Source organism: Micromonas pusilla (genome assembly GCF_000151265.4).
Source record: "Micromonas pusilla CCMP1545 genomic scaffold MICPUCscaffold_2, whole genome shotgun sequence".
Classification (NCBI taxonomy): domain Eukaryota; kingdom Viridiplantae; phylum Chlorophyta; class Mamiellophyceae; order Mamiellales; family Mamiellaceae; genus Micromonas; species Micromonas pusilla.
Window position 1 is genome coordinate 898,843 of NW_003315883.1, and position 21,194 is coordinate 920,036.

The window sequence follows — 21,194 nt, forward strand, 5'->3', positions numbered from 1 at the left end:
CCTTTCGCGGATACGGAGAATTTGACTTGTAAACGACGGTCTAAAAGTTAAAAAAAGAAAAAAGAATTAAAAGTTCCCTAGGGGTCCGAAAACGGTCTTCCCGACTTTTCTTGCCGCGCAAATGCATGGATCTGTTGTCTAAAATCGCAATTGGCTGCTGTGCAAAGTTTCAGGTCAATCTAAGCTGCGGCGGCGCATGGGAAAGCGCGGACGTGAGGGGGCGCGTCTGACTGACGCTCATACGAATTTTGAATAAAAAAATCGCAAGTTAATTTGGCGTTAATTTGGTGACTTAGCGCAACTGGTCTATTTGCGGTTACGACTGACCGGAAAGGAGTGACCGGAAAATACCGTTTTGCGTTTTGCGTTCTACTGTATACAAAGGTTTTTCACCCACCGCTCGATTTCAACATTTGATCGCATCTCCTTTCAACTGACCGGAGAACTGTTTTTGTATGGAACGACCCTGAGTGTATGAGGCTGGTTAGGGTAAAAGTGACCGGAGGCGTGTCCAGGTCGAAAGGTGACAGTTGGGACGACTGACACCCAATCAAGATCGGATTTGAGGTTGTCAGGGTGAGCTGAACCTGTCGCGGTTTCAAAAATACAATTTTCGCGCGCAAAGTTTACAGTACACGTACGTGTACACGTACACGTACGCTGTACAGCGAGTACGTGTACGGCGCCGTACGAGTACGTGCGAAAAAACGGGGTCAGGGCTCTTCTAACCAGCCTCGTACCTACACGTACACGTACACGTAGGTCCCTACGTGTACCCGTACTAGGGCTATGCGTTCGCGGGTCGCCCTCATGGAAAAAATGTCCAGGGTCGCCAGTTTCAAACTAGTCGGGTAAAATAAAACGTTGAAACCGCGTCCTCCCGGTGGGGGAATTTTCATCGCATTCTCATCGGTGATTATTTTTCAGCTTAAGAGAAAACACGATTGTGACACCACCCCGAGCTCCTTCTCGACGCGTTTATAGCCCCTCTTCGTCGGAGAGACTCGATAAGGTTATAATCCGTACATTTACACACAATTTATTCCAGGAACCAGTCGCTTTTATCTTTTGCGTGCGTGCGTGGCGGCTGCCGCCGGCCACCTCCTTTGCCTCCGTTCTTCGTTCGATTTTCAGTTCCCTGTCGCCGCGGCATTCTTCTTATCCGCTTCCAATTTAAGAAGCTGTGCCTTCATCGCGGGGCCTACGTTTGCGTACGCGTCTCCTCCCACGTCCACCCCTGACGCGCTGGCGATGTACTCTGGAAGTTGATCGAAGTTCAAGTAACGATACGTATCTGCCGCGGTCGAGTCTAACCTTCTCGTGTAAGAGAGGTACTCCTCCGGGGTAGGCAGACGACCTAAGATCGCGGCAACCGCGGCGAGCTCCGCGCTCGCGAGGTACACGTTCGCGCCCTTGCCCAAGCGGTTCGGAAAGTTACGCGTGGACGTGGACACCACAGTAGATTTCTCCGCGACCCTGGCTTGATTCCCCATGCATAACGAGCACCCGGGCATTTCCGTACGTGCTCCGACGGCACCGTACACGCCGTAATATCCTTCCGACTTGAGTTGCGATTCGTCCATTTTCGTCGGAGGCGCGACCCACAGACGCGTCGGGAGTTGTTCGCCGTGTTCTTTCAGAAGTTTTCCCGCTGCGCGGAAGTGGCCAATGTTCGTCATGCAGCTCCCGATGAACACCTCATCGATTTTATCGCCAGTGACCTCCGATAACAACCGCGCATCGTCCGGATCGTTCGGCGCGCAAAGGATCGGCTCTCTGATTTCGTCCATGTCGATCTCGATCACCGTGTGGTACTTTGCATCGGGGTCTGCACGTAAAAGTATAGGAGAGGCGAGCCAAGATTGCATACCTGCGATTCGCCGCTCAAGCGTCCGTCGGTCGCCATACTCGTTCTTGATCATCCACTTCAGCATCGTAATGTTCGAGTTCAAGTACTCCGCAATCGGAGCTTCGTCTAAGCGAATCGTGCACCCGGCGGCAGATCGCTCCGCGGACGCGTCTGAGAGCTCAAACGCCTGTTCGCATTTCAGGTGCTCTAAACCCTCGATCTCAAGGATTCGACCGCTGAAGACGTTTGTTTTACCCTGTTTCGATACCGTGAGGTGCCCGGCTTGGATTGCGTAGTATGGAATCGCGTGCACCAAGTCCCGAAGCGTTATCCCGGGCTGCATAGTCCCTTTAAACCGTACAAGGACGGACTCAGGCATGTCCAAAGGAATGACCCCAGTCGCGGCTCCAAATGCGACGAGCCCGCTCCCCGCAGGAAACGAAATACCGATCGGAAACCGCGTGTGCGAGTCCCCGCCCGTGCCCACGGTGTCCGGCAATAGCATCCGGTTCAGCCACGAGTGGATCACGCCATCACCAGGTCGTAATGATACGCCTCCGCGGTTGCGAATGAAATCGGGTAACGTGTGGTGAGTGATAACGTCCACAGGTTTCGGGTACGCCGCAGTGTGACAAAACGATTGCATCACGAGATCCGCTGAGAAACCGAGGCATGCCAGGTCTTTCAGTTCATCCCGAGTCATCGGCCCGGTTGTATCTTGAGACCCGACTGTCGTCATCTTAGGCTCACAGTACGTCCCAGGGAGGATGCCCGCGTTATCGTCTAAGCCGCACGCCTTCCCGACCATCTTCTGCGCGAGTGTGAAGCCACCTTCGTGTGACGGCGGCACGGACGGCAAACGGAAGACATCCGATTTCGGTAGCCCGAGGCTCTCTCTCGCGCGCGTGGTCAGGCCGCGGCCGACGATGAGGTTTATCCGTCCACCCGCTCTGACTTCGTCTAGCAGGACGTCCGTTTTCAGCGAAAACGTGCACACGATTTCGTCCGTACCGTGACGTCTCGTGATACCTTCGTACGGGTACACATCGATCACATCCCCCATCTCGAGCTGGTCGACGGGCATCTCGATCGGGAGTGCGCCACTGGAATGTGATTAGTGGGGCGATACATCAGAAATTAACACTAGTTCTGTAATTGATGGACAGGGATTGCATACAGATACGGTTCGTGATAAGCGGTCGAGAGAAAAACGAACAGGACGCGCACCTGTCCTCCATGGTGTTGAAAAATATCGGCGCGATTTTAGCGCCGATGCACACGCCGCCCGTGCGTTTATTCGGGACGTTTGGGATGTCATCCCCCATGTACCACAGGACGCTGTTCGTCGCAGACTTTCGTGACGAGCCCGTGCCGACGACGTCCCCTACGTACGCAAGCGGGTGCCCTTTACGTTTCAAGTCTTCCATTTGCGCCCGCGCATCGGTGATGCCGTCGCGAGGGTTTTTCAGCATCGCGAGCGCGTGGAGAGGGATGTCGGGTCGGCTCCAGGCGTCCGGCGCGGGGGACAAGTCATCCGTGTTCGTCTCCCCGGACACTTTGAAAACCGTGACGGTGATTTTCTTTTGGACCTCTGGACGCGACGTGAACCACTCCGCGTTCGCCCACGACTCCATCACCTTCGTTAATCGATCGCGCGCGTGGAGAGATGCAATCGGTAAATTATTTCATGTACGGACGTGCGGTTTGAACAGTGCGCGCGAGGGGTGGGTCGCGTGGTCGCGGTGGGTCGCGTGGTGGTGTGAGTGATCGGAGAGAGAAGACATGACATGCGCGCACCTCTTGCGCGGGCGCGCTCCCGGCTTTCGCTTTCGCCTCGACGTCGTGAAACGCGTCGAACATCAAGAGCGTGCGCGATAGCGTCTTCACCGCGGTGTCCGCGAGATCTTCATCGTCCAACGCGCGAATCATCGGTTCAATATTGTAACCACCCTGCATCGTGCCCAAGATTTCGATCGCGCGGAAACGGTTTATCACAGGCGATCTCGTGTCTCCGGCAACGACGCTCGCGAGCCAGGACGCCTTGACGTACGCTGCCTCGTCCACCCCTGGGGGCACTCTATTGACGAAGAGATCCACGAGCTCTTTGGCATCCTCGCTCGGCGGGTTCTCAAGCTGCAAGACAAGCGCGGAGACTTGCTTCGCGTCGAGGGGTTTAGGCGCGATCCCGTATTCTTTTTCGCGGACCGCGCAGTGGTCTCGGTACTCGGCGAGGAACGTCGAAGCGGCGCGCGTTGCGATCGCGCACGCGTTTAGACTCACCACGTGAGCGTGCATCGTGGCGGGCGCGCATATGTGGATCGATCCCACAGAGGAGAACGCGGCGCGAGGGGCGATCCGCCGCGCGGACGCGTTAAACGCGCGCGAAGACGTCGCGGCCGGGAACGCGCCCACCGCGCGCGCACGAGAGGGCGCTGGGCCCGCGGAGGGGACGGATAGCAGGCGGATGAGCGCCCGTGCGCCTTGACCGTTCGCGCGGTTGATCATTTGACTCGCGGCACCCTGAGATCGAGGAGATTGGGGACCGATCGTGCGTGCGGTAAGAGAGACGAACGGAGGCGAGAGCGAGCGCGCGACGAGGACATAAAAAATAGTGCCTGTTGCCGCGCCGTTCGCGCCGTTCAAGCCGTTCGCAACGTCGCGTGCGGACAGCTCTGCGCGCGACGGCGTCGCTGATGTCGCGGGAAGGCGTGTGCACGCACCGATCCGGTTTCTTGCGATCCTCCTTCCTTTGAGCGAGCCAGCGGGGCGCGAGAGGGGGAATGCATTCAAGTTAAGGACGGAACGAAAAAGACGTGACGCTTCGCTTTTACTTCCACTTCCGTACGAAGGAAGGTACGAAAGTACGAAAGTACTTTCGTACGTGACTAACGCGTTATACGTGTACAGTACGTGAGTACGAAAGTACTTTCGTACGAAAGTACTTTCGTACTTTCGTACTTATTACGTACAGTATCTGATTACTGTACAAAAAGACTGAGCTCTATCCCATCCGGGCAAAACATGTGATCTAAATGCGAGCAGTACTACGTGTACAGCTGTACACGTATACTGTAGGGCTACACGTACACGTACTGTACTACGGCCTTTAAGCCCTGAATTAGCGTGATTGACGGAGCTTGAAGGGTTGAACCCTTCGGGTTCATTTCACCCTTAACTCTACAGTACGTGTACTGTACGTGTAGTTGTACAGTAGATATCGTTTATCAAGGAGTGGCCGGAAAAAACCGGTATGGGTTTTAGTAAGAGTACGAAGTACGAGTACGCCAAAATCAGCGCCTCCGCTGCACGTCGGTAGTTGGGAGAAGGGGGCCCGGCGCGGCAGGGTATTTAGAATGAAAAATACTTTCGTACGGAAGTTCGTGTACAACTTCAACGTTGTAGTGGTTTGAAAATGGTTTTCATCGGAAGAGTTCATCGTCAGGTCACGAAGCGCTTTTTTGCATATGAGCCTCCAAACGCATTTGATAGGCTGAAATTTTTGTAAGTAGGTCCGGAAAAACCCCTAATTCGAGACTCTGGACCCAACCCCCGCGCAAGTTCTGCGCTTCTGGCGTCGAAAGGTAGTACACGTACGTGTACGGAAGTAGATACCTTCGTATTCTACAAGTAGCCCTACAGTACGAGTACGTGTACAGCTGTAAACTACAAAAATGTACTTCCGGAAGTAACGCGTGTACAGTACGTGTACGTGTACGTGTACTTCCGGAATGTAAGTTGTTAACTTACTCACGTTGTACGAAAGTACAACGTTGTACCTTCGAAGGTAGCTAGCTACCTTGGTAGACTATTTTTTATCATTATCAAGACTATGGAAGTATAGATACGGAAGTACGGAAGTACAACTACGGAAGTACTTTCGTACTTTGTACTTTCGAGAAAGTATTTCGTTCAGTACTTCCGGAAGTACAACGTACCTTCGAAGCAAGGTGCGTGTTCATGTACTTCCGGAAGTACAAGGATAGAATACAGTACGTTGTACTTTCGAAAGTACATAATAAAAGTGGAAGTATTTGCATATATCACAGTAAGTTGTACAAATTGAACGCGCACACATGTTTTTAAGCTCCGGCAGTTCACGCTAATTCGCGGCTTAAAGAGCGTAGGCCTGTACAACGTTGTACGTGTACGGAAGTACGAAGGTACGAAGGTACGAAAGTACCACCGTACAATGTTAAAGTGCCGCGTTGTACAACTACACGTGTGTCCCTATGCGTACATCGTTAGTTGTACAGATGTACACCGCGTTCACTAGACTAAGTTGTACTGAAGTACGGAAGTAGTCTGGAGCTTCCTGAGCAAGAACTCGTTGTCCAAGTCAAAAGTTCAGTCGGAGACCCAAGGAAAATTAAAAAGTTCTGTCACTTGAAATTTTTGAGGCGCATCTTCAGAGAAACGTCTGAATGTCTCGTTACGATGGCGCGATAACCGTCTTTAGTCCGGATGGCCACTTGTTTCAGGTCTTGTTTATTTTTTTGACTCTCTCTAGATCTCTCACCAGATTTATCTCGTTGACTAAACGCGCATTATTTTGCATAGGTCGAATATGCATTGGAAGCAGTGAGAAAGGGTGCCCTTGCGGTTGGCGTCCGTGGCAAGGATACTGTTGTCCTTGGCGTTGAGAAAAAGTCGTTGGCTAAACTTCAGGACCCACGCTCAATGAAAAAGATTCAGTTGTTGGACGAACACGTTTGCGTGGCCTTTGCTGGATTAACTGCCGATGCGCGCATCCTCATAAATAGAGCGCGTCTAGAGGCTCAAAATCACAGGCTGACGCTCGAAGATGCTGTCTCGGTGGAATATATCACTCGCTACATAGGTGGTGTGCAACAAAAGTATACACAAAGCGGCGGTGTTCGCCCGTTTGGACTTTCAACCCTGATAACTGGTGTATCCCCGGAAGGTAAACCGCAGCTCTTTTACACGGATCCTTCTGGAACATTTTCAGAATGGAAGGCAAATGCCACTGGTCGTAATTCCAAGGCCTTACGTGAATGGTTAGAAAAGAATTACAGCGAGACTTCTGACGTGGAGACAGTTAAACTAACACTGCGGGCCCTCCTTGAGCTTGTTGAGCCAAGCAGTAAGAATATCGAAATAGTAGTTGTTTCAAAGAGTGGGATTAAAACCATCTCAAACGATGTCATTGACACATTTGTGCGCACGATTGAGGAGGAGAAGGCGGCCGCAGACAAGGCAAAGAAGGAAAACGCGCAGACAGTTGCACAAGAAGTTTAGGCTGTTTTGGTCCTTGGAAAGTTCCACTCGGTTGATTTGTCCGATAAATAATATAACAATTTTCAAGAACATGGGCTCTTAGGGCCGAATGCGAACCTCACTGCTGTTTGGATTATCGCACGTAGTGAGCAAAAGTTTAGGTTGTGTGCCACCACATATTAATTTGTGCTGTCCAGAAAAATAGCTTTACTCCTGTTATTTTGCTGGCCTCAACAAGATAAATGCAATTGAATCTACTGCCATCGTGAAATCCTTCACTACACTCGATCATTCAAAGGTGAACTCCTCAGCACAGACAGTGAATGCCAACCCACTCGAGCAAACCTCCAAACACAATGCAGACACAGTCAACTCTCATTTTGTAACAACTCTGTACAGAAAACATATCAAAATCGTCAAAAGACGTTCCTCTGATACAATGGTCAGCTGGCTACATGTTGGCTTCTTCGCAAGCGTCGATCCATTCACTGTAAACATCGATAGGTTCGCTTAGATGTGTGATCTCAGAGGTAAACTTCTGTCCACAAATGGTACACAAAACAAGTCCTTTCTCTGTGAGGTGGTCCATTTTGGCTATCACAGCCTTGTCATGATTACAAAATGGGCATGTAAACATTGTATCAATCTTAGGGGCGACCTTTTTTGGTGGGGGTTTACTGGACTTCCGTTTTCCCTGTAAGTTTCGTTTGTCGGATAAGAAGAAAACTAAGTTGTTAGCGTTCGAGACAGAAAAATAACTTCAGAGTTCGGGACTAACCATTCTGAAAATATTATTCTATACTTCCTATCGAGTCTTCCTAGAACATCAGGGCTTAGTGGCGTTGTTAGGATACGATGATGTGCACCGATCAGTGCTGCTGCACTCTAAACCGTTCGGCTTCCGTTATCGCTACAACGTTCGTTGCAGTCTACGCGTATCTGCACGCTAGTGTACTCGTGTACTGTACCTTCGTACGTGTACAGTACGTGTACTGTATTTATCTTCGAAGGATAATCATGCAACGTATCATATGATATCATAGTCTAGCTAGAAGTCTGTACATGTACACGTGTAGTAGATCTGATTACAAAAAGACTGAACTCTAACCCATCCGGGCAAAACATGTGATCTAAATGCGAGCAGACTACACTACGAACAATCCTCTCACGTAGCAAGCAACCCCGCGACGGGATTCATGAAACCCGTGTGAGCCTCACGAGCGCACGGAGCCGGGGCGTCGCAAGCTGTGTCGGGCTCCATAAATAGAATTTGCGCTGCGTGGAAGTTTTCAGAGTCACGTGCGGTTCTGAGCGCGTACGAGATGGGCGCGCCAGCGATGCGGTCCCCGATGGCGGATACGAGCGCGACGGAGATGTGGCCCATGAAGTCTTTTGAGATGTGGCCCTAGAAGTCTACGTGTACCTTCGAAGATAGAATACTTCCGTACGGAAGTACTTCCGGGAAGTACACGTACACGTACTTTCGAAAGTACTTTCGTACTTATTTCGTACTTTCGTACTTTCGAAAGTACGGAAGTAAAAATCAATGTCTCGCGCTGTAATCTCGGATTCGTAGCTTTTATGTACAAAATCTCGTGTATGCAAATCAGTCTCACTCAAAAAAAATATGTACACGGTTCATCGGCTTGAACCCGAGCTTGATCTATTATGATATTTTCGTACGAAAATAATACTTGTACGAAAATAATACTTGCGAAAGTACTTTCGAAAGTACGAAAGTACTGTACTTTCGAAGGTACCTTCGTACACGACTACACGTATTTCCGTAGGGCCTACTTCCGTATGTAGCCCTATTTTAAGAATATTTATTCCATCATACTGTAGTCTGCTAGCTACTGTAGGGCTAAGTTAACTAATGTATGCGTATCAGTTGCGTATCTACAGTATCATTACTTCCGTACCTTCGAAGGTACACGGCTTCACACTACACGCGTACACGGTACACGTACGAAGTACGGCTTTCGTATCTTCATAATAGTAGTCTCGAGACTTCGCGCGTACCATCGAAGCAGAAGCGGCATCGACGCGAGGACGCAGACGACGACGGCGCGCGCGGAGACGACGACGCGCGGGGAGGGCGCGAGCGCGGCGCCGACACCGCGGTCGCCGCGGCCGCGCGGGGGAGTGAACAGGCTCCGCATCGAAGTATCTACCAGGGGAGAACTTACTAAACTTTCGACAATAAGTATAAATACTTTCGTACATGACTGCCGGAAAAAAAAGGTAAATAAATAAGTATTTCAAAGTACGCGTACTGCAGTTTTAACTCACAATCGACGGTCTAATTTCGCTCGACCCGCAAAAGTCACCGCCTTCGGCGTGTAAATAAATTAAATACTTTCGAAAAACTAAGTTGACTAACTTACTCATTTATTTACGAAGGTATTTATTTACTATTAAAAGTTTATCCCCTGGTATTCTATCTACTACGAAGGTATCTTCGTACATACGTACGTACTTCCGTATTACATCTATTTCCATAAAACTACAGTATGATAGCCATGGACTACCTTCGTACAAGCTTGTACGAAAGTACGAAAGTACTTTCGTACGAAAGTACGAAAGTACCTTCGAAGGTACAGTAATACTATCTACGAAGGTACGTACAGTATCTAACTTAGCTTTTTTCGAAGGTACTGTACTGTACCTTCGAAGGTACAGTATCTACGAAGGTACAGTATCTACGAAGGTACACGTGTACAGTATCTAACTTAGCTATTTTCGAAGGTACCTTCGAAGGTACGAAAGTACCTTCGAAGGTACTTTCGAAAGTACTTTCGTACAACGTACCTTCGAAGGTACCTTCGTAGCTAGCTAGCTAGTGGCTATCAGCGTAAGGATAACAACTTATTGTTAAGGTCACGCTCCGCTAATTGAATTTCCCGTGCCAAAAGTACGAATTTTGTGTGCGTATTTTGTCTAAATCGCAAAAAACGTACTTTTGTGCGCGCCCACGCTCCGTCGCGGCGTCGATCAACTTGAAACTTCGGCGCGCTCATCCTTTTATATCCTTTCTAAGCTCATATCCTTTCGCTGATAGCCACTAGAGCTAGCTACCTTCGTAGACGAGTCTACTGTACGTGTAGCTATGACTAGTTTGACTACGTGTAGCTTTTTTAGCCCTAGCCATAGACGAGTTGCGCTAAGTCACCAAATTTATAACGCCGAATTAATTTGCGAATCCAAATTCGTATGAGCGTCAGGTAGACGCGCCCCCTCACGTCCGCGCTTCCCCATGCGCCGTCGCAGCTTGGATTGACCTGACATTTTACAGAGCAGCCATTTGCGATTTTAGACAACAGATACGTGCATTTGCGCGGCGGGAAAAAGACGGGAATATAGTTTTCGGACCCCTAGTACGAAGGTAGCTAGTAGCTAGAGGTATCTATCTACCTGTAGCTACAACGTTGTAGTCTAGCTAGGGATAATAACATTGTAGTCTACAACGTTACACGTACGAAGGTACACAATTGCTCTATCTTCGAAAGTACTTTCGTATTATCTTCGTACTTCCGTGTGACAGAGCAAGTCAAGCTACACGTGTACGTGTAGTCTACAACGTTGTAGGGCGGGGGCTAGTTAATAACTCAAGCGTACTTATCATAAAAATAACTTCCGACGTGAGGGCAACCCGCGAACTGCATAGGGCTAGTAGCTAGCTTGAATTGCTCTGTCATAGCCCTGCCTACATGTATGTACTTCCGAAAGTACGCCGTACTTCAGGAAGTACTTCCGGAAGTACGAATGAAGATAGCCCTACACGTACGTGTACAGTACACGTACACGTAAGTTACAACGACATACACATAGAATACTGTAGTTTAGTGTAACGTTAAATTATTTGGACGTGTACACGTGCACGTATCACTCACGTATCTATTTCCGGAAATATGGCCCTATGAGCTGCCCTATGAATAAGAAGGCATGATACTGTACGAAAGTACAATATGATACTTCCGGAAGTATTTCCGTACTTCCGTACGAAAGTACGAAAGTACACGTGTACAGTACGAAAGTACTTCCGTACGAACTTCCGTACGAACAAATGAATACGTCGTTACACTATGATACACGAATTGTACAGTACACGTACTAATTTCATTCGACGAGCGAAGAATATCGCTATCTTTTCCGCAGTGTACTGTACAGTTACTGTATGTGTACTCGCGTACGTGTAATTCCGGAAGTATACACGCAGGACTCGCAAGGCTTCCAGAAACCGGCCACCAGCCTGTTTCTCAGCAACTTCCTTCAGTGCATTTATACAACAAGTCCGTTGACAAGATAGCGAGGGCCGTGTATTTTAAAAAATTGGTAAATTAACCTGAAGTTCAAATGATATCGGCAATTGCTTGGTTGCCCTTGAGGACCTCACCCACGACTCCCCGGGACGCGCTCGAGAACGAACTGGGCTTATCGGCGGCTCACGAGAGCATCGACTTCGAAGACGGAGTCTACTCTGGGTCAGGTGAGGATGACTGTTCACGTGAACAGGACGAGTTAACTTTTCAAGAGGAGAAGGCAGACCTTTCGGGAAGTATTGTCCGATACGACGAAGCGGTGAGCCATGCTCTAAACGAATCCTCGCGAACCGCAGGCCACAAAGCTGAAGGCCTGGATGCGGCTCTGGCAGAGCTCGATATGGACAAATATGATGATGATGACGGCGAGGATGTCAACGCTACGCGAATCTTCGGCGCCGGGCGCACGAGCCACTATGTTACTAATGATGAAGATCCGTACATGACTATCAAAGATTCAGAGGACGAAGAAGCCGAAGACTACCCTGATGACTACTCGCTGCGCTCTTCCGATCTCTTAATGTTGGCTGCCCGTGCAGACGAAGATGTCAGTCACCTCGAGGTATATGTCTACGAAGAGTCGATGATAGGTGAAGTGCCGGAGTCCAATCTTTATTGTCATCACGATATACTATTACCTGCCTTTCCATTGTGTTTATCACCGATTGGGTGTCCTTCATCTGAAGATTCCCAGAGTCAACATAACCTAGTAGCAGTCGGGACAATGTATCCTGGAATTGAGATTTGGGACCTCGACTTAATTGACTCTATCGAGCCCTTGACAACACTGGGTGGTTACAGTCGCGATGCTATCAGTCATGGACAAGTCAGTTGTGACCTCACTACAAATAAGTCTTCGAGCTGCCAACAGGTAAAGAGTACACGTGGAAGCTCTGCTGGGAGAAGGAAAGATTCAGAAAGTGGAGCACCGAAGCTTCAAACGAGCAGTCACAGTGATGCGATATTGGGGCTATCTTGGAATTATCAATTTCGAAATTTGCTGGCGTCCGCTTCTGCTGACTACACAGTGAAGGTCTGGGACATAACGACAAACTCTGTTAAGTACACCATGAAACATCATAGAGACAAAGTGCAAGCTGTAGACTGGAATCCCATTGAACCCACCGTGCTTCTTACCGGCGGTTTCGACAGCTGCATCGCTATCGTTGACATCAGGGCTCCAGAGAATGCAGCTCTGAAATGGGATGTTGGGGCTGATGTAGAATGTGCGGTGTGGCAGCTTGGCAAATCCACAAAGATAATCGTTTCAAATGAGAAAGGCTTAGTTACATGCTTAGATACCCGTAAAGGTGAGGGGTCGTTGCCCTTGTTCAGCCTTGCGGCACATGAAAGTGCAACAACTTCCTTGAGCATTTCGCCTGGGACTCCAACTCTCGTTGCGTCATGCTCGACTGACAAGACGGTGAAATTGTGGGATATTACAAATGACGAACCAAGTTTGGTTGCACAGAAAGACCCTGATGTTGGAGCAATTTTCTCTGTTGGATTTTCGACATCAGTGCCTTATCTTATTGGCTGTGCTGGGTCAAAGGGTGAAGTGGCAGTTTGGGACATTCTCACTGAGAAAGCTGTGTCACAAGGGCCACACGGTGCAACACTTCAAAAGTACAACCGGGCTGCTGCACTCGGCATTATCAAGGAGTTTGTTATCTAAATCCCCTGTACTTTTACATTTGTGCGTCTTCGAGTTCGCGAATCACGATCCACAACACAGCTCTAGCTAGTAAGTCCTGTAGTTGGCGAATGTATTTTCTCTCTAGAATTCAACCACTGCTAGTTCAAAATACTTGGAATGATAGGCATATGGTCAAGATTCCCTGACTGAGCATTTCTATGCTGACCTCACCTTCGAAGTCCAGGATGCTGAGTATGCTTAAACATAACAGCTACGCAGGTATTTTTTGATGCCAACACTAACATCAGGACTGCTTTCGCAACTAGTCACATGTTTACATGTTCAGCACAATGCCGTCATTGACTTTATGCTTTTGCCCTTGAGAAATACATTCAGCCACCCACACAATGTTCCTGATTTCTTGCTCCCTCCTTTTCAGGCAGCCATAAAAGGTTGCATAATTGAACTGCTCTTGAAATGTTGTGTCACAGAACTTCATTTCTTGCTCACAGAGGATCTGAAATAATTGCGGTCATAAAATGGTTGTGTGCTGGAAAATTAAGAAGTGAACTTGCCCTTTCAATAAAATCTTCACTATATACAATGAGTGATGTTGACATGCTGCAAAATGTGGGGTCCTTGCGCATCGCAGCGCGGATTCGCTCCGGAACTTCGAATTGTGCAAGCTCAAATTGACCCCTTGTATAAAGTGTCCCATACTTAGATAGTACGAGGCAGCGACTGTCAGGGGAGAGGTCAATGCCGGACGAGTTCATCGTGATGTTTATCGCTCTTCTATCAGCTTCAAAATACAGGATATTCTGGGAATCGCCAATGGCTATTTGTAGTTGCGAAGATGATTCAAGTATCGACGGTACATACCCTCATGAGCGCAGATGTGCCCCCATCGAGTTTATAACAAAAAGCAAGGAACTCTTTCAAGTATGCCTGAAGGATTACGTTAGCAGAAATACGATAGCCAGCATTTCCTGATTCCACTCCTTGTAAAGTTTGCTGCGCATGAATTCCAAGTTCAGCTCATCGAGATTGATATCACTGGTACACTCGCCAAAGTAAGGCGACAGTGGTGAGTCTGCTAAAACCAGTCTGTATAGATCACTGTTTGACACGAAATAAATGAAATTCAATTGTAAACAAGAAGACTCGACATTTCACTTCATGGTGCTCGGAACAGTCAATGATGATATGGAATCAAACAAGCCAAGTGGATGACACTTGTCAAGAAGAACCTGGGACAGCACATGTTAAATCATTCCAGGAGATCGTCAGTTCGCTTCAACACACAAATAATTTATCTTACCTTGAGGTCAAGCTCGTGATTTTTTCCAGAGATCACCAAAATGACATTATCGATCATGTGTCCATGTGTCAAAAAATTAAGGAATGTCGAAACTGGCTCTGATGCCTCTAGGAAAGGTCATATCATGACTCATTTGCTTTATCGATATCACTCACTTGCTTTTGAGGCAACTTATCTGTGCAACTACAGATTAGTTCTTTTAAAGCTGGCTTCCAGTCCGACCTGATAGCGAATCCTGTTGAAGTCATCAACTAATTTATTCGAACAATTCGCGAAAAAAGTTGAAGTATGAAGCGATGCGGTTTCATTTAAAAACTCGGATTCAAAGTCGGTGTTGCACTGAAGGAAAGAAGAATCGTCAGCATAAAATCGACAAGCTAAAAGAGTTTGTTCTACGTGGTTATTTACCAATTGTAACTTCAAGTCATCCAGCGAGTCACACTGTCCTAAGTTCCTGTATTCTTGAGCGGAGATGAGGCCGCGACGAAATCCGCGTAAAGCTGCATCAAGAAATCCGTCCTTTACGTTGAACGAAACTTCTTCTGGACAGTTCATCTTTTCCTATCGCTTCTTTACTAGTGGTATTTTACGTTGAGCGGTTGGGAAAAATAGCAATGCGCACAAAATAAAGCGCTCGAAAATGTTTACGCCAATTGAGAGAGAAGATAGATAGATCTACCTCGCTTTTGTGTCCGTCCCAAGTTCGTGTCGAACCACGTTTGTACCGTCATATCAACTGAGCCCCACGTGTACAGTGACACTACAACGTTGTACAGTACGAAAGTACTGAACGGAAATAGATAGACCTTCATTCGTACAACTACAGATGTACGAAAGTACTTTCGTACGAAAGTACGAAAGTATGTACACGTACAGTACGTGTAGCTATGATATGTATGATATGTATGTATGAAGGTATGAATATGTATGTATCATAGCTATGATATCAACGTGTACGTAGCTCTATGATATGTATGATACTTTATGATATCTATCATACTTCCGGAAATAGATACTTTATTTACTTCCGTACACGTACAGTAACAACTTACCTGTTACGTGTATGTAGCTATGTACAGACTATTCAACTATCTGACGTTTTGATGACGCCCGTTACGCTTCAAACGAAACGCCCGCGAGGTGCACGCACGGTATCAAGATAAACCCTCGAACGGGATAGAATATACAATGTCAACCGATGGAGAGAGAGTTGATAATCATACCTCATATTTTTCCCTTACGAAACCACTCGTTGCAAGTGAGTGGCAATTTTTAGCTGAAGGTTCAGCTCACGTGGTGCTTCGATATTGTGGAAGGAATCCAAAACTCGCGTTCAAAATTTTAAGACTGCGCAAGGTCGATAATTTGCATCTTGCGTGTCACAAGGATAACATAGTCGAGCGGCTTCAGGTTACTGACAAGCTTCTCTGGAGTTGTCATAGTCGCTTGAGCTCGACGAAAGTGACCTCCGCAGAGTTTTCCGAGGAATATGTGGACTCAATACTACGCCCACTGGTCGGAGATAACTTGACTTATCCCAGCGATTCGATAAACATAGATGTTGACTTTCTTTCTGCGACTGCTGTTGCCATAGCACCCATGCGAGACCTGTGTCGTGTTCGGAATTCGGAAATTGATTTCCAAGCGAAATTTGCAGTCCTTCACCAGAATCACAACCTTTTTCCTGGATCTTCAGCATTGCGTGCCGCGTGCCGTCCTACCTTTTCAGTGGAACTGAAACCTAAATCGTGCCTTGCGAACACCGCCGATTGCTTCGGTAACTTGCGCTTCCAGCTGCACCAAGCAATCAAGGTATCAACAGGCAGGGAACGGCGATTTAGCAGGTATGATCCTGCTGGGCTATTTTTCGGTACTACTTCCGGTGAGCGCCCACGCGAAAGTCGCTTCATGTGGCAGGGTGTAGTCGCATGTCGAATTAGACTAAGGCGTACACTTCTATCGCTCGTTGCTGATCCACAGAATAATTTCTGTGTACGGAGAGACGATAACAAAAAATATTTGCCACTTGAAACATACCCACCACCTGATACTTGTGAAAGCAAAAGTGAAAGTGCTCGCAATTATTTTGTAAAAGTAGGTTCCGTGCTCCAGCTTAGCAGTCTTGCACAGTTACTGCGTCTTGATTTCTGCCCATTGGTTTTGGGCGTCGAGAGGTTCTCAAAAGAGGCAGCAACAATAGATTGTTTCCTGAATGTTCTCATAACTGCACTTGAACATTCTGAAGTTCTTTCAAGAGTGATGGCACTTCAGCGCATGGACAGAATAGGCATTCAATTGGCTAACGTTCTCGCAGCAAAATTGATACGACATCTTTTGACAGGAAACGAAAGATCTCCTGGAGAGCTGAAGGCCAAGAATGTATTTGACAGAAAGAGTGGAACTGTGAGTTCACAACAGTTGCTGCGCGATCTCATAGTTTCCCGTACTGCTACAGATTGCTCCGTGATAATTGCTCTGCAACCGCAGCAGTATTCTGGTCTTCCTTTCTTGAGTCAAGGGGAGATGCTACTCAATATTCGTGGTCCTCGCAAGCAAGCTGAATCTCGTGAGAAAGTTATCCGAGACTGTCATATCTACAGGTGCCACACAGCAGTCGTTGATCTTGACATGAAATCGATATTCAAGCTTCAAGAGTGGCTGGTTCAAGACACTGAGATCAGGGCCAACTACAACGTGAGGGCAAGGTCTAGTGCTTCTCGATATTGACAATTAATTGTTCCAAGCGTCATTGAGCGTGAAGCCAATTTTGTAATGAAATTTTACCACTACACAAAAGCATATAAACAGGTCGGTATGAACCTTTGCCGCTAAAAAGCAAGCATACGCGGACAATCTCTCTTGCATAGCATCCTGGTCGATCTCTCTCGCTTGCATGTTCCGCTGAAGTGTGATATGTCTCAGGACATCCCTAACGACGGCATATTATTGTTGCCAAGGGCACCACTATGCCGTCCTGCTCTCAGTTCACTTAAGGTCATGGTGGGGTAATTCACGATTTCAGAAAAAAAGTACGAAATTTAGACTGAATACGCATGCAGATTGCAAAAACGTACTTTCGTACGCGCCGTCGCTGCGCGGATCGATTTGAAACTTCGTCACGATGATGTCCATTACAAAGCTGATGCGCTCACAAAGTTTCGCGAGTTTTGGAGGCCTGGAAGACGGTTTTAGGACCCCTCAGCGACTTTTTAGTTGTACTGTACTTGTACATAATAACAACTTAGTGGATAAAAATAAATAAAGAGGCAACGATATTTGTACACATACTTCATTCCGTATTTAAACATTGTAACGAAGTACGAAAGTACTTTCGAAAGTACTTCCGTGCCGTTGGTTGTACCGTTGTACAGCTGTACAACGTACGTGTACTGTAAACGTACCTTCGAAGATAGAATACCTTCGTTGCTCCGGAAATAGATAGTTTATTTTCGTACGAAGGTAAGTTGACTTAATAAAAGTTGACTTATCATATCATATCATATGAAGTAAAAATATAAAATAAAGTACACGCACGTACTTCCGGCAGTACGAATCGAAGGTACACATACACGTGCGTTGTAGTTGTACTTTCGGAAATATGTACGGAAGTATGGGCCACGATAACTAAAACTTGAGGTCAGCGCAACATTTAGTCAGAAAATACACTAGATGGGGTACGAATTAATATATTGAACTAAAAATATATTACACTCTGGCGATTGGCGATCTGTATGACTTGCGTGGTGAGGGAGTACATCATTGTATATGTAGAAATATACTTTCACAGCGAAGCAGTATTTCTAAATTTATTTAGCGAGGGGGGGAGGTGCCAGAAATATTGATGTAGGCGTGCACGTAGTCACGTAGTACTAGTACTAAATAGTCAGAATAATTGTTCATTGATGGCGTTAGGCTTGTACGAAATTACCTTCATATTATCTTCATTCGTACAGGTGCACGTGTGCGCGTATTGTAGTATGTACCTTCGTACGAAAGTACTACCTTGCTTCGTATGTAGTACGAAGGTATGAAGATATGTACCTTCGTACCATAGTAGTGTAGGGATACACGTACATGTACAACAAATGGGTTAGAGCTCAGTCTTTTTATAAATCAGAACTACAACTACACACAACTAAATACGGAAGTACGGAAATAGAATACTTCCGGAAGTACCTTCGTTCGTTCGTAAACGTATAAATACGAAGGTACAGTACCTTCGAAGGTACTTTCGTAGTTATATATTACTGTTTATTTATGATAAAACAACATTGTGTACTTCCGGAAATAAAATAAAATAAAAGTTATCGCGTACACGTACGTGTACATGTACACGTGTACACGTACAATAAACGGTGTACTTTCGTAAACTACAACGTTGTAGCTAGTCGACTGTACGTGTACGTGTAGTGTCTTTGAATCACAGGCCGGTTTTATCTCTGGAGGACTGTGTCCCGCACTTTTCTCAACGTCGAACGTGTCTTGAGCTCGAAACGGGAAACAAACCGGCACCGCACAAAAGGACAACGCGCAGTGCTACGCACGGCTGTAGCGAAAAATCAAACACGCAAGCAAGGTGCGTCGCGCGTGGACGGTCACTCGCCTCCGCTCCCTCCCTCCAGAGCGTGTCACCTGCAGATCGGGAGCTGGCGTCTCTGGGTTGTCTTAATTGTCGCGCGCCTTCAAAGCGCGCGATCGAGCGCGACGATCGGTTCCGGCCGCCGATCTGTCCCTAAACGCGAACATCTACCGCGGCCGGTATTGCGGATGTCATCTCCCCTAGCCCCTCATCCCGCGTGCATTAAACACGCGCCTCGCTGGCGCAACCTCCATACTTACTCGATAAACTCTCCCGCGCTCAGGCGTGCGTTGGATCTCGACCTCCAACCCCGTCCCACATCTGAAGTCACGGAAGTGCCATGGCGGGCAAGGCGAAGATCTCGTATTTTTACGATCCGGACGTCGGTAACTTTTACTACGGTCAAGGTCACCCGATGAAGCCCCACCGCGTCCGCATGACGCACAACCTACTTCTTCATTATGGCGTATACAAGGAGATGGAGGTGCGCATAGTTTTATCGGTTATTGGCTGCGATGAGTGTTTGATGATACGCGGTCAACGACTTGAAACACTCGAACGAAATCGCTCGCAAATCTGCAAACCTAACATCATGACACTTCCTCGCAGCTGTTCCGTCCCGCCCTCGCTTCCGCGGAGGACATGACTCAGTTCCACTCTGACGAGTACATCGAATTCTTACGGTTGATAACCCCGGACAACCAGCACGAACACATGAGGCAACTGAAACGATTCAACTGTGCGGAGGATTGTCCCGTGTTCGATGGATTGTTCAACTTTTGCCAAATCTACACCGGTGGGAGCGTAGGAGGGGCGGTGCGTTTGAATCACAAGCAAACTGACACGGTCGTTAATTGGGCTGGTGGATTGCACCACGCAAAGAAGAACGAAGCGTCCGGGTTTTGTTACGTTAACGACATCGTGCTCGCCATTCTCGAGCTTCTTAAAGTCCATCAACGCGTGTTGTATATCGATATCGATATTCATCATGGCGACGGTGTGGAAGAAGCTTTTTACACCACCGATCGCGTAATGACAGTTTCGTTTCACAAGTTCGGCGAGTATTTCCCTGGCACCGGTCACCTTCAAGACATTGGGCAGCACAAGGGGAAGCATTACAGCGTAAATGTTCCGCTCAAGGACGGCATCGACGATGAATCATACAATATGCTTTTCAAACCTGTCATGGCGAAAGTGATGGAGATGTATGCTCCGGATGCAGTCGTATTTCAGTCCGGCGCAGATTCCTTGACAGGAGATCGCCTTGGCTGCTTCAACCTTAGCATCCGAGGACACGCGGAGTGTCTTAAGTATATGATGACCTTCAATGTGCCTTTACTTGTGTTAGGCGGCGGCGGGTATACGATCCGAAACGTCGCGCGGTGTTGGACTTACGAGACAGGGTGTCTTCTTGGTCACGAGCTCGATGATAAGATGCCGGTGAACGACTACAGCGAATATTATGGCCCCACGCATACGCTGCAAATATCGCCTTCGAACATGGAGAACCAAAACACGCCAGAGTACCTCGAAGGCGTGCGGAACCGTATTTTGGAGAACCTCTCAAAAATCGCACCTAAACCGTCCGTTCCTTTTCACGATGTTCCCCCAGATGCGATCACTCAAGAGGCACAGGAGGTGAAGGAAGACCCGGATGCAAAAGGTGGTGGTGCAGAGGCGGAAGCATCCAGAAGAGCGCATCACTCCGAGCTCGAGCCGGGCGAGGGAGATCGCGATGACAGACCATCACGTCAGGACCACGACACGCGCGACATGAACACTGTAACTACATACGAGCCAGGCTCTCATAAATTTGAGGACGCTATCAAGGATGAAGAAGATGCATCGGATGTTGATGCGATAGCTGAGCTCGGAGATGCAGCTGCTGCTGGCGATCCGGGTGAAGACGCTGATGCAAAGGTGAAAACGACGAATTGTGATGAGTTGGTTCTCGACAGAGACTATGCCGACGGAGGTCTAGGTCGCGACGACAGCGATGAACTTGATCGGGCACCTTCGGTCTTGCCTGGGATAATTTTGAACGACCACGACGGTCAGTGAACTGACCGTAGTGGATATGAGAGGGGGGGAGGGGGAGACATACGCGACTTACTGAAAAAAAACGCGAAATTCATTGTTCACCTGGCTTGCTACTCGTCACAACTTGAAGTGTCACCCAAACTATTTACCTGTCACCCGTGCTTGAGTGGTCTAGTCGTTTCTCAGACACCACACACACACACGGTGGATGT

The 21,194-nt window shown here is 47.8% G+C and overlaps 7 protein-coding genes across 7 annotated transcripts; 4 read left to right on the plus strand and 3 right to left on the minus strand.

Annotated features, from left to right (window-relative positions):
• Positions 1–896: 896 nt before the first annotated feature.
• MICPUCDRAFT_31433 (uncharacterized protein) lies at positions 897–4,144 on the minus strand (the record flags this gene model as incomplete). The annotated part of the gene is made up of 3 exons (XM_003056328.1): positions 897–2,952; positions 3,077–3,486; positions 3,647–4,144. The coding sequence occupies 3 exons, from the start codon at positions 4,142–4,144 to the stop codon at positions 1,131–1,133; spliced, it is 2,730 nt and encodes a 909-aa protein (XP_003056374.1). The 3' UTR covers positions 897–1,130.
• Positions 4,145–6,185: 2,041 nt separating this feature from the next.
• MICPUCDRAFT_45244 (uncharacterized protein) lies at positions 6,186–7,169 on the plus strand. Its single transcript, XM_003055940.1, has 2 exons — positions 6,186–6,327; positions 6,407–7,169. The coding sequence occupies exons 1-2, from the start codon at positions 6,271–6,273 to the stop codon at positions 7,103–7,105; spliced, it is 756 nt and encodes a 251-aa protein (XP_003055986.1). The 5' UTR covers positions 6,186–6,270; the 3' UTR covers positions 7,106–7,169.
• MICPUCDRAFT_49426 (uncharacterized protein) lies at positions 7,134–7,960 on the minus strand. Its single transcript, XM_003056329.1, has 2 exons — positions 7,863–7,960; positions 7,134–7,778 (listed from the first exon to the last, which is right to left on the minus strand). The coding sequence occupies exons 1-2, from the start codon at positions 7,863–7,865 to the stop codon at positions 7,536–7,538; spliced, it is 246 nt and encodes an 81-aa protein (XP_003056375.1). The 5' UTR covers positions 7,866–7,960; the 3' UTR covers positions 7,134–7,535.
• Positions 7,961–11,330: 3,370 nt separating this feature from the next.
• Positions 11,331–13,989, plus strand: MICPUCDRAFT_55318 (uncharacterized protein). The gene has a single exon (XM_003055941.1). The coding sequence runs from the start codon at positions 11,441–11,443 to the stop codon at positions 13,079–13,081; it is 1,641 nt and encodes a 546-aa protein (XP_003055987.1). The 5' UTR covers positions 11,331–11,440; the 3' UTR covers positions 13,082–13,989.
• MICPUCDRAFT_70803 (H+-or Na+-translocating f-type, v-type and A-type ATPase superfamily) lies at positions 11,834–15,037 on the minus strand. Its single transcript, XM_003056330.1, has 8 exons — positions 14,760–15,037; positions 14,586–14,702; positions 14,364–14,468; positions 14,219–14,292; positions 14,017–14,161; positions 13,925–13,990; positions 13,618–13,863; positions 11,834–13,559 (listed from the first exon to the last, which is right to left on the minus strand). Exons 1-8 carry the CDS (start codon positions 14,916–14,918, stop codon positions 13,377–13,379), a joined length of 1,095 nt encoding a protein of 364 aa, XP_003056376.1. The 5' UTR covers positions 14,919–15,037; the 3' UTR covers positions 11,834–13,376.
• A 514-nt stretch (positions 15,038–15,551) lies between these two features.
• On the plus strand, positions 15,552–17,552 carry MICPUCDRAFT_64376 (uncharacterized protein; the record flags this gene model as incomplete). Its single annotated transcript, XM_003055942.1, has 2 exons — positions 15,552–17,351; positions 17,438–17,552. One exon carries the CDS (start codon positions 15,552–15,554, stop codon positions 17,088–17,090), a length of 1,539 nt encoding a protein of 512 aa, XP_003055988.1. The 3' UTR covers positions 17,091–17,351; positions 17,438–17,552.
• A 1,337-nt stretch (positions 17,553–18,889) lies between these two features.
• On the plus strand, positions 18,890–21,082 carry MICPUCDRAFT_31447 (histone deacetylase). The gene is made up of 2 exons (XM_003055943.1): positions 18,890–19,426; positions 19,552–21,082. The coding sequence occupies exons 1-2, from the start codon at positions 19,283–19,285 to the stop codon at positions 21,001–21,003; spliced, it is 1,596 nt and encodes a 531-aa protein (XP_003055989.1). The 5' UTR covers positions 18,890–19,282; the 3' UTR covers positions 21,004–21,082.
• Positions 21,083–21,194: the final 112 nt, after the last annotated feature.

What these genes read in the sequence shown, in the direction of transcription:
- MICPUCDRAFT_55318 (XM_003055941.1), top strand. Translation starts at nt 11,441, where the DNA reads ATGATATCGGCAATTGCTTGGTTGCCCTTGAGGACCTCACCCACGACT.
- MICPUCDRAFT_70803 (XM_003056330.1), bottom strand. Translation starts at nt 14,918, where the DNA reads ATGAACTGTCCAGAAGAAGTTTCGTTCAACGTAAAGGACGGATTTCTT. An exon ending in TCAACAGGATTCGCTATCAG is followed by an intron (nt 14,469 to 14,585) that starts GTCGGACTGGAA and finishes CCTTTCCTAGAG; the next exon opens with GCATCAGAGCCAGTTTCGAC. An exon ending in ATCACGAGCTTGACCTCAAG is followed by an intron (nt 14,293 to 14,363) that starts GTAAGATAAATT and finishes GTGCTGTCCCAG; the next exon opens with GTTCTTCTTGACAAGTGTCA.
- MICPUCDRAFT_45244 (XM_003055940.1), top strand. Translation starts at nt 6,271, where the DNA reads ATGTCTCGTTACGATGGCGCGATAACCGTCTTTAGTCCGGATGGCCAC. An exon ending in CGGATGGCCACTTGTTTCAG is followed by an intron (nt 6,328 to 6,406) that starts GTCTTGTTTATT and finishes TATTTTGCATAG; the next exon opens with GTCGAATATGCATTGGAAGC.
- MICPUCDRAFT_31447 (XM_003055943.1), top strand. Translation starts at nt 19,283, where the DNA reads ATGGCGGGCAAGGCGAAGATCTCGTATTTTTACGATCCGGACGTCGGT. An exon ending in GCGTATACAAGGAGATGGAG is followed by an intron (nt 19,427 to 19,551) that starts GTGCGCATAGTT and finishes ACTTCCTCGCAG; the next exon opens with CTGTTCCGTCCCGCCCTCGC.